Below are 11153 nucleotides of genomic sequence, written 5' to 3'. Positions count from 1 at the left end.
GAGAATGGTCGCGTCCAAGTCTCGTGCTGCTGCTGGATTTTCTGGATGATTTACCCTCTACCTACTGATTTCATTGCAGCGAATTGTTTCGGTAGCTTGATCAAGTGGTTTCTATTTCAAAAACCACTAGGTAGAGGGAGCGCTGTGGATGAGAGTAGTGAGTGACTTGATCACTGTATCACCAAAGCTTGACTTAATGGAGCGAATGTAATGGCTAGTGGTCTCTTTGGCAATGCCCCAATTAACTTTTCAAATGGTTAGAAACCTTTTCTACGAGAAAAGTCGAGATATGATAAAGAGATTGTTACTGGGATAAGTCTCCGAAGGCTGTAAGGAATTTAAATTAAGAAATCTTCCTAAAACACACGTTCTCTTGAATGCATGCATGCAACTTTTCCCTCATTTCGTTCTTACCTTATCTCTCTCTCTCTCTCTCTCTCCCCTCTCCTCACTGCCGATCCCGATCCACTGCGAGATTTCGCAAGGTAGGGAGCTCTTAGCGATTTCGTGCTACGAGATGTTAATGGGGATGTTCGCAATAGACCCGGTGGTGTTCGTGCTGCAATCAACACGACAATCTTCCCAGGAATCACGTATTCTTTTTTCAGTTCTCAAAACTCATGGCTTGTTCTTTCGTTTGTTTCTATGAAGGTCTCAAGGTGTCCACATTCATATGGTTCCTTGGGGAGTCAATGTCCCATACACGCACCCTCGAGCTTCGGAGCTCCTGACCATGGTCTCCGGTGGGCCACTTCAAGTTGGCTTCTTGATACAGGCGGTAGGAAATAAGACCGATCTCTCGATCTTGATCTCGTAAAGATCATAATACTACGTGATTTTCCAGAAGTACCACGCATCAACCTCTTGTACCCAGGCTATCTCACGGTTTTCCTAAACAAAAAAGCATCTGCTTTTTTCTGAAGTTATTTACGTTATTCTTTTTTCTTAATAATTTTGTGTATCTGTTTCAACAGACAAGTGGTTGTGCTCTGTTGATGATTCCGGACAGGTCCACTGCGACAGCACTTAACGTAGAACTGGACATGATAAGGGAGCTCAAAAGGCCAATATGCTGCCATATACACCCCAGCTTGAGTTGGCCCCGCCTAGTGTATGTGTTTTCGGCTGAGACATTGCCACCAAGATTTAATGTTCCAAGCTTTCCTTCTTTGTTTACATTTACCTTTTTTTTAAAAAAAGATCATGCTAATTAGCACAAAGGGGAGCACAATGGTGTTCCTGCTGTGATCAATCTCTTTCTTTCACTTTATTGTCTTCAATGAAGGTGAGAACTTTTGTAGAGTCAAATTTGATATTAATTTCAAGTGTCACAAATGTGATTATGAGTATTAAAAGTTACTTATCAAATATCAAAAGTTACTTGTTGAATGTCACTGTGGGTATCCAAAATTATTTATTGGTAAGTCTTTTTAAATATTCATTTTTTATTGCCATAATACTAGAAGGTTAGTATTGCTAGACCTTTTATCAATAGCTAGTTGATAAACTAAAGGTTCCAAAAAAGTGGATAGGTTAGGTATGCATTGGTAGTACTTACATATTAAAATTTTTTGTATGCTATATTTAATTCTTATAAAAAATGAGTAATTTGTTAAAGATCATATAATAAAATAATTCTCTATATCTAGTAAATTGGAAAGCATTTTTACGTTTATATAAAATTTTGCTAATGAGTATAAATAAAAATATTTTCAGCTATCATTTTGGATTCTACTTACCTTACCTTCCTTTGATTACTTTTGATTATAATTTATTTTTTATTTTAAACAATTTTATAATAAAGTTTAGTTAGCATAACTAATTTTAATGAATATAGGTAATAATAAAAATTATATATCATATGTCACAAGCTCGTCATTGAGAGGAGGAGATGAAACTACCAATAAAATACTAAAAACAATAAAAATAAAAAATTGGATTTAAAAACTAACTAATCCTAGAGATGAGCAGGGGTTTAGGGTTTAATTTGTGCCCTAAACACTAGTAATCCTATGTAAATATAGAAAGATGGCAAACATATTTAATATCATCCCTTTTGATGCTGAGCATCAAATGGCAATTAAATTGATGTAGGATTAGGTTTCAATGATGGAAATTAATAAGAAACGTAGAAGCATGAGTCAGATAAGAAGCAATTACTAATAAAATATCTAAAGTTTGTGATACTAGTATTTCAAATCAAGTATTGTAAACTCCTACTCACTAGTGCTGACTTATGGAAAAGTGGTGGTGGAATATGAACGAGATCAAAAGGGGTGTGATAAAATTTTAATAAAGAAATATTAAACACCAGTGTAGAATTATTTTTGCAAAATTTATTTAATTTATAATTTCTTCTTATTTAGAAGTCCTAAAGGTAATATGCAAAAATAAATCTATATTGGTCTAGAGTGGCCAACAACTTTATGTAATATCAATATCACAAAGTTCTTGGACAATTATAATAAAGGTGGTAATAAAAATGCTAGCCATAGCATATGATTCTCAGTCTTGAGTTGTTACAATGGCCTCATCTGTATAACTTGGTAATATGAAAATTTAATTGGAACTTTTATCAAAGTCAATCTTCTAACCTTTATATTAACTAGTCTAGCATAACCTGGTAAAGGAAAGGTAATAATAATGGTAACTACTCCCACACTTTTTGGCAGCAAATGCAATGATGACCATGATTAATGGAAATGCATATAGGCTAGCCTTGAAGTACATCTTCATATTCTGACCAAATTACCCAAAGTTTTGGCCTTCCTCCAAGGAATGAATTTTCAAAAGTCGACTTTTGAATTTAAATTTACTCTGATACAATCTGATTTAGTCAAACATAATCTTGAAATTTGAGAATCAAATTTGTTATGAAAACAAAGTTTGTACTTGAATTCTTAGTTCGAAAAGAAAAAGTATTCAGGTGATTTTCAAATTGGGCTTGCTCACGTCATGTGTTCTTGGGCCCAGTCTTGGAGACGCATTAAAAATTTCCCAGCCATAGATTTTCCCTTGATTGAATGGGTATTAGCTGCCTCCACGATGTAATAGTCTGAATGGGTGGAGCCATCAACCTTGTTGCTTACACCAACTTTGACACCATATTTCGAGATTAGATACATGAAATCATTCGTGGAAATTTTAGGCCAGCTTGCAATCTGTAATTGTACGAAGGCAAAAAGAAGAAAAAAAAATCCATGTAAGAAGCGTATAAATGAACCACTTTTTCACTGTCATAATCATGTGTGTGAGCATGGGACTAAACCTACATCACTCCTCCATGGTCCGCCATTCTTCGCCATCATTAATGGTGGTGATGGTGATCCACAATCACCACCAACAATATTTTCGAGAATTATTTGATCTTACTATATATTACCTGAGTTGCTTCCACTTTAGAGCAAAACCTTCACGGAGACTTCCCGGTGTTCTACAACCATAGATGGCTGGAAAGAGAAAATCAAATTCTCCAACGATCCTTTTCCTGCGAACTCTATGCAACAGTTTTCTTGCTCGTTTCCTCTTGTAGGCTCCAAAACTAGCTGGAACTCGACACACTTTGCAGAGTGATCACCTGGATTTAAAGAAAGTAAAGGAAACAGAGAATGCTTGTATCGACTTTCAGAGTACCAAGTCGAAAGCTGCTTCTGGATTTTCTCGATAGAAACCATTCTGTTGCGTGACCTGATCAAGCTCCTCTATCCACCCGGCAGCACAAATCTCCAAGCAATTCGCTGGTACGAGTTAAAACCATTGCAAAACTCGTTACAAGAATATTCGGAAAGGAAGGCCACTTTAAGAATTGTTTGGGTGTGGCGGATGCGCTCTCCAAAGCCCGACGTCGTGGAGTTTCTCCGGGTGATGTGTCATTGGATTTTCTAAGAAAGACGCATCGCTGGAGAAGCTGGATGATGCTAAGCTGAGATTGATCTGTGGTCTAATTTTCACTGATTCACCAACGTCTCCTTGTCGTAAGAAAAATCTGATTGTTCTGGAACTCAAGAGAAGTGCGTCATCCAAGACGGTGTATCCTGGGGAAAAGGTAAAGCTAAAGTTTCTCTCCAGGTTTGCGTGGAGGAGTTCAGCCCGATTCTTGCGTAGCTTTCTTCTTCTCTGTTTTGCTTTCGCGATAATTCTTCCACTAGTTATAGATTATGACAGACACAGCACATCGAGCGAACAAAAATAAGGAGAAAATATTTCCCATATCTCACAAGTGTGAGGTCCCCTTGTATGTACCAAAAACTCTACGACATGTTTTTTTGTGTGGAAGTTTCCATCTAAAACAATCAAAGGATTGGTTTGCAAGAACTTGTGAGTATGTATGCAGGATTTGGAACGCGAGTGAGACTTGGTCAGGTCAAAATAGCTTTACCTTAATTTTTTTCGTAAAGAAAAGATTTAGAAACGTAACCAGCTTGGCAATTGAGACTACGCGTGTTTTTGGAGAGTTTTTAATCTCTGACTTTGAGACTTGCCACAGTATATAAACCCCACACTCTTAGACTTATCATCGTTCGCCCCTCTTCCTGAATCGAAGTTTCTGAAGAACAATCTTCCTTTGAGATCTCGAGCGATGGAGTCCAAGAAGTTGATGCTGGTGGTAATGATCCTGGGCGCTGCCGCCGCGAATGTGTTTGTGAGCGCTGCCGACCCCGACCCGCTGCGAGATTTCGAAGGGTCGGGAGCTCTTAGCAATTTCGTGCTGCGAGATGTGTTCAAGAATGGCGTCGTGAGCAATGGACCCGGTGGCGTTCGCGCAGCAATCAACACGACACTGTTCCCAGGAATCACGTACTTTTCTTAACTCTTTGCCTCTGGAGATCCCAATCGAGGTTTTCCTTGGTTTTCTTTGCAGGTCTCAAGGGATAACTTATGTACACTTTAACATGGTTCCCTGTGGAGTCAATCTCCCACACACGCACCCTCGAGCTTCCGAGCTCCTCACCATGATCTCTGGCGGGCCACTTCAAGTTGGATTCGTGGATACAGCTGGTAGGAAAATAAGATTCTCTCTCTCGATCTTATAAAGAACATATGGGGTGATTTTCCAGGAGTACCACGCATCAACCTCTTGAACCCGGGCGATATCACGATATTCCCGCGGGGAACGATGCACTTTGAGATCAACGTCGGGACCAAGCCTGCGTTTTACATCTCGGCTCTCAACAGCCAAAACCCAGGAACTCTGGTAAACAAAAAAAATTATCTCGGCTTTTCTCTTAACGTTTTTCTGACGTGCGTGTGTAGACAAGTGGTGGTGCTCTCTTGATGATCCCGGACAGGTCCGCTGCAACTGCGCTCAACGTAGGGCTGGACGTGATCCGGAAGCTCAAGGCCAATATGCTGCCATATACGCCCCGGCTCGAGTTGGCCCCGCCCGCCGTGTGCGTTCCCGGCCGAGACATCACCACCAAGATTTAAGGCCCTTTGTTTACATTGTCCACTGTAACTAAAGTGATCCATCTTGACTTGTTTGGCTTTTTGATGGGAACACTTATATTTAAAGGCTGACTTTGTTTCGAAGCAAGAGAATGGTCGCGTCCAAGTCTCGTGCTGCTGCTGGATTTTCTGGATGATTTACCCTCTACCTACTGATTTCATTGCAGCGAATTGTTTGGGTAGCTTGATCAAGTGGTTTCTATTTCAAAAACAACTAGGTAGAGGGAGCGCTGTGGATGAGAGTAGTGAGTGACTTGATCGCTGTATCACCAAAGCTTGACTTAATGGAGCGAATGTAATGGCTAGTGGTCTCTTTGGCAATGCCCCAATTAACTTTTCAAATGGTTAAAAACCTTTTCTACGAGAAAAGTCGAGATATGATAAAGAGATTGTTACTGGGATAAGTCTCCGAAGGCTGTAAGGAATTTAAATTAAGAAATCTTCCTAAAACACACGTTCTCTTGAATGCATGCATGCAACTTTTCCCTCATTTCGTTCTTACCTTATCTCTCTCTCTCTCTCTCTGCCATTGTTTCTCAAGCACGAGACATTGATCGCATTTGGATACTTTTTTTCTTTACCGTTGGATTTCAAGAAGCTTTGTTGGTAGTGATGATCTTGGGTGCTTGAATGTGTTAGTCACTGCCGATCCCGATCCACTGCGAGATTTCGCAAGGTAGGGAGCTCTTAGCGATTTCGTGCTACGAGATGTTAATGGGGATGTTCGCAATAGACCCGGCTGCAATCAACACGACAATCTTCCCAGGAATCACGTATTCTTTTTTCAGTTCTCAAAAATCATGGCTTGTTCTTTCGTTTGTTTCTATGAAGGTCTCAAGGTGTCCACATTCATATGGTTCCTTGGGGAGTCAATGTCCCACATACGCACCCTCGAGCTTCAGAGCTCCTGACCATGGTCTCCAGGGGGCCACTTCAAGTTGGCTTCGTTGATACAGGCGGTAGGAAATATGTCCAATCTCTCGATCTTGATCTCGTATAGATCATTGAATACGATAAGTACCACGCATCAACCTCTTGTACCCAGGCGATCTCACGGTTTTCCTAAACAAAAAAGCATCTGCTTTTTTCTGAAGTTATTTACGTTATTCTTTTTTCTTAATAATTTTGTGTATCTGTTTCTACAGACAAGTGGTTGTGCTCTGTTGATGATTCCGGACACGTCCACTGCGACAGCGCTTAACGTAGAACTGGACATGATAAGGGAGCTCAAAAGGCCAATATGCTGCCATATACACCCCAGCTTGAGTTGGCCCCGCCTAGTGTGTTCCCGGCTATAATGTTCCAAGTTTTTCTTCTTTGTTTACATTTACCTTTTTTTTAAAAAAAGATCATGCCAATTAGCACAAAGGGGAGCACAATGGTGTTTCTGCTGTGATCAATCTCTTTCTTTCACTTTATTGTCTTCAATGAAGGTGAGAACTTTTGTAGAGTCAAATTTGATATTAATTTCAAGTGTCACAAATGTGATTATGAGTATTAAAAGTTATTTATCAAATATCAAAAGTTTCTTGTTGAATGTCACTGTGGGTATCCAAAATTATATATTGGTAAGTCTTTTAAAGTATTCATTTTTTATTGCCATAATACTAGAAGGTTAGTATTGCTAGACCTTTTATCAATAGCTAGTTGATAAACTAAAGGTTCCAAAAAAGTGGATAGGTTAGGTATGCATTGGTAGTACTTACATATTAAAATTTTTTGTATGCTATATTTAATTCTTATAAAAAATGAGTAATTTGTTAAAGATCATATAATAAAATAATTCTCTATATCTAGTAAATTGGAAAGCATTTTTACGTTTATATAAAATTTTGCTAATGAGTATAAATAAAAATATTTTCAGCTATCATTTTGGATTCTACTTACCTTACCTTCCTTTGATTACTTTTGATTATAATTTATTTTTTATTTTAAACAATTTTATAATAAATTTTAGTTAGCATAACTAATTTTAATGAATATAGGTAATAATAAAAATTATACATCATATGTCTCGTCATTGAGAGGAGGGGATGAAACTACCAATAAAATACTAAAACAATTAAAATAAAAAATTGGATTTAAAAACGATCTTACTAATCCTATGTAAATATAGAAAGATGGCAAACATATTTAATATCATCCCTTTTGATGCTGAGCATCAAATGGCAATTATATTGATGTAGGATTAGGTTTCAATGATGGAAATTAATAAGCAACTTAGAAGCATGAGTAAGATAAGAAGAAATTACTAATAAAATATCTAAAGTTTGTGATACTAGTATTTCAAATCAAGTAATGTAAACTCCTACTCACTAGTGCTGACTTATGCAGAAAGTGGGGTGGAATATGAACGAGATCAAAAGGGGTGTGATAAAATTTTAATAAAGAAATATTAAACACCAGTTTAGAATTATTTTTGCAAAATTTATGTAATTTATAATTATTTCTACTTATTTAGAAGTCCTAAAGGAAATATGCAAAAATAAATCTATATTGGTCTAGAATGGCCAACAACTTTATGCAATATCAATATCACAAAGTTCTTGGACAATTATAATAAAGCTGGCAATAAAAATGCTAATCATAGCATATGATTCTCAGTCTTGAGTTGTTACAATGGCCTCATCTGTATAACTTGGTAATATGAAATTTTAATTGGAACTTTTATCAAAGTCAATCTTCTAACCTCTATATTAACTAGTCTAGCATAACCTGGTAAAGGAAAGGTAATAATAATGGTAACTACTCCCACACTTTTTGGCAGCAAATGCAATGATGACCATGATTAATGGAAATGCATATAGGCTAGCCTTGAAGTACACCTTCATATTCTGACCAAATTACCCAAAGTTTTGGCCTTCCTCCAAGGAATGAATTTTCAAAAGTCGACTTTTGAATTTAAATTTACTCTGATACAATCTGATTTAGTCAAACATAATCTTGAAATTGAGAATCAAATTTGTTATGAAAACAAAGTTTGTACTTGAATTCTTAGTTCGAAAAGAAAAAGTATTCAGGTGATTTTCAAATTGGGCTTGCTCACGTCATGTGTTCTTGGGCCCAGTCTTGGAGACGCATAAAAATTTCCCAACCATAAATTTTCCCTTGATTGAATGGGTATTAGCTGCCTCCACGATGTAATAGTCTGAATGGGTGGAGCCATCAACCTTGTTGCTTACACCAACTTTGACACCATATTTCGAGATTAGATACATGAAATCATTAGTGGAAATTTTAGGCCAGCTTGCAATCTGTAATTGTACGAAGGCAAAAAGAAGAAAAAAAATCCATGTAAGAAGCGTATAAATGAACCACTTTTTCACTGTCATAATCATGTGTGTGAGCATGGGACTAAACCTACATCACTCCTCCATGGTCCGCCATTCTTCGCCATCATTAATGGTGGTGATGGTGATCCACAATCACCACCAACAATATTTTCGAGAATTATTTGATCTTACTATATATTACCTGAGTTGCTTCCACTTTAGAGCAAAACCTTCACGGAGACTTCCCGGTGTTCTACAACCATAGATGGCTGGAAAGAGAAAATCAAATTCTCCAACGATCCTTTTCCTGCGAACTCTATGCAATAGTTTTCTTGCTCGTTTCCTCTTGTAGGCTCCAAAACTAGCTGGAACTCGACACACTTTGCAAAGTGATCACCTGGATTTAAAGAAAGTAAAGGAAACAGAGAATGCTTGTATCGACTTTCAGAGTACCAAGTCGAAAGCTGCTTCTGGATTTTCTCGAGAGAAACCATTCTGTTGCGTGACCTGATCAAGCTCCTCTATCCACCCGGCAGCACAAATCTCCAAGCAATTCGCTGGTACGAGTTAAAACCATTGCAAAACTCGTTACAAGAATATTCGGAAAGGAAGGCCACTTTAAGAATCATGGCCGGATTGTTTGGGTGTGGCGGATGCCTTCTCCGAAGTCCGACGTCGTGGAGTTTCTCCGGGTGATGTGTCATTGGATTTTCTAAGAAAGACGCATCGCTGGAGAAGCTGGATGATGCTAAGCTGAGATTGATCTGTGGTCTAATTTTCACTGATTCACCAACGTCTCCTTGTCGTAAGAAAAATCTGATTGTTCTGGAACTCAAGAGAAGTGCGTCATCCAAGACGGTGTATCCTGGGGAAAAGGTAAAGCTAAAGTTTCTCTCCAGGTTTGCGTGGAGGAGTTCAGCCCGATTCTTGCGTAGCTTTCTTCTTCTCTGTTTTGCTTTCGCGATAATTCTTCCACTAGTTATAGATTATGACAGACACAGCACATCGAGCGAACAAAAATAAGGAGAAAATATTTCCCATATTTCACAAGTGTGAGGTCCCCTTGTATGTACCAAAAACTCTACGACATGTTTTTTCTTGTGGAAGTTTCCATCTAAAACAATCAAAGGATTGGTTTGCGAGAACTTGTGAGTATGTATGCAGGATTTGGAACGCGAGTGAGACCTGGTCAGGTCAAAATAGTTTTACCTTAATTGTTTTCGTAAAGAAAAGATTTAGAAACGTAACCAGATTGGCAATTGTGTTTTTGGAGAGTTTTTAATCTCTGACTTTGAGACTTGCCACAGTATATAAACCCCACACTCTTAGACTTATCATCGTTCGCCCCTCTTCCTGAATCGAAGTTTCTGAAGAACAATCTTCTTTTGAGATCTCGAGCGATGGAGTCCAAGAAGTTGATGCTGGTGGTAATGATCCTAGGCGCTGCCGCCGCGAATGTGTTTGTGAGCGCTGCCGACCCCGATCCGCTGCGAGATTTCGAGGGGTCGGGAGCTCTTAGCGATTTCGTGCTGCGAGATGTGTTCAAGAATGGCGTCGTGAGCAATGGACCCGGTGGCGTTCGCGCAGCAATCAACACGACACTGTTCCCAGGAATCACGTGCTTTTCTTAACTCTTTGCCTCTGGAGATCCCAATCGAGGTTTTCCTTGGTTTTCTTTGCAGGTCTCAAGGGATAACTTATGTACACTTTAACATGGTTCCCTGTGGAGTCAATCTCCCACACACGCACCCTCGAGCTTCCGAGCTCCTCACCATGATCTCTGGCGGGCCACTTCAAGTTGGATTCGTGGATACAGCTGGTAGGAAAATAAGATTCTCTCTCTCTCGATCTTATAAAGAACATATGGGGTGATTTTCCAGGAGTACCACGCATCAACCTCTTGAACCCGGGCGATATCACGATATTCCCGCGGGGAACGATGCACTTTGAGATCAACGTCGGGATCAAGCCTGCGTTTTACATCTCGGCTCTCAACAGCCAAAACCCAGGAACTCTGGTAAACAAAAAACTTATCTCGGCTTTTCTCTTAACGTTTTTCTGATGTGTGTGTGTAGACAAGTGGTGGTGCTCTCTTGATGATCCCGGACAGGTCCGCTGCAACTGCGCTCAACGTAGGGCTGGACGTGATCCGGAAGCTCAAGGCCAATATGCTGCCATATACGCCCCGGCTCGAGTTGGCCCCACCCGCCGCGGCCGAGACATCACCACCAAGATTTAAGTCCTTTGTTTACATTGACCACTGTAACTAAAGTGATCCATCCTTGACTTGTTTGGCTTTTTGATGGGAACACTTATATTTAAAGGCTGACTTTGTTTCGAAGCAAGAGAATGGTCGCGTCCAAGTCTCGTGCTGCTGCTGGATTTTCTGGATGATTTACCCTCTACCTACTGATTTCATTGCAGCGAATTGCTTGG

The 11153-nt window shown here is 39.2% G+C and overlaps 2 protein-coding genes across 2 annotated transcripts; both read left to right on the top strand.

The window, feature by feature from the left end:
• Positions 1-4579: 4579 nt before the first annotated feature.
• LOC9632766 (nectarin-1) lies at positions 4580-5533 on the top strand. Its single transcript, XM_024681918.1, has 4 exons — positions 4580-4797; positions 4862-4998; positions 5058-5194; positions 5254-5533. The coding sequence occupies exons 1-4, from the start codon at positions 4580-4582 to the stop codon at positions 5425-5427; spliced, it is 666 nt and encodes a 221-aa protein (XP_024537686.1). The 3' UTR covers positions 5428-5533.
• Positions 5534-10098: 4565 nt separating this feature from the next.
• On the top strand, positions 10099-11062 carry LOC9632765 (germin-like protein 5-1). The gene is made up of 4 exons (XM_024674198.1): positions 10099-10335; positions 10400-10536; positions 10598-10734; positions 10793-11062. The coding sequence occupies exons 1-4, from the start codon at positions 10118-10120 to the stop codon at positions 10985-10987; spliced, it is 687 nt and encodes a 228-aa protein (XP_024529966.1). The 5' UTR covers positions 10099-10117; the 3' UTR covers positions 10988-11062.
• Positions 11063-11153: the final 91 nt, after the last annotated feature.

The sequence above is a fragment of the Selaginella moellendorffii genome, unplaced genomic scaffold (genome assembly GCF_000143415.4).
Source record: "Selaginella moellendorffii unplaced genomic scaffold, v1.0 SELMOscaffold_0, whole genome shotgun sequence".
Lineage (NCBI taxonomy): Eukaryota > Viridiplantae > Streptophyta > Lycopodiopsida > Selaginellales > Selaginellaceae > Selaginella > Selaginella moellendorffii.
Note: the sequence above shows the minus strand (reverse complement) of the source record. Positions and strands in the feature narration are given on the sequence as shown.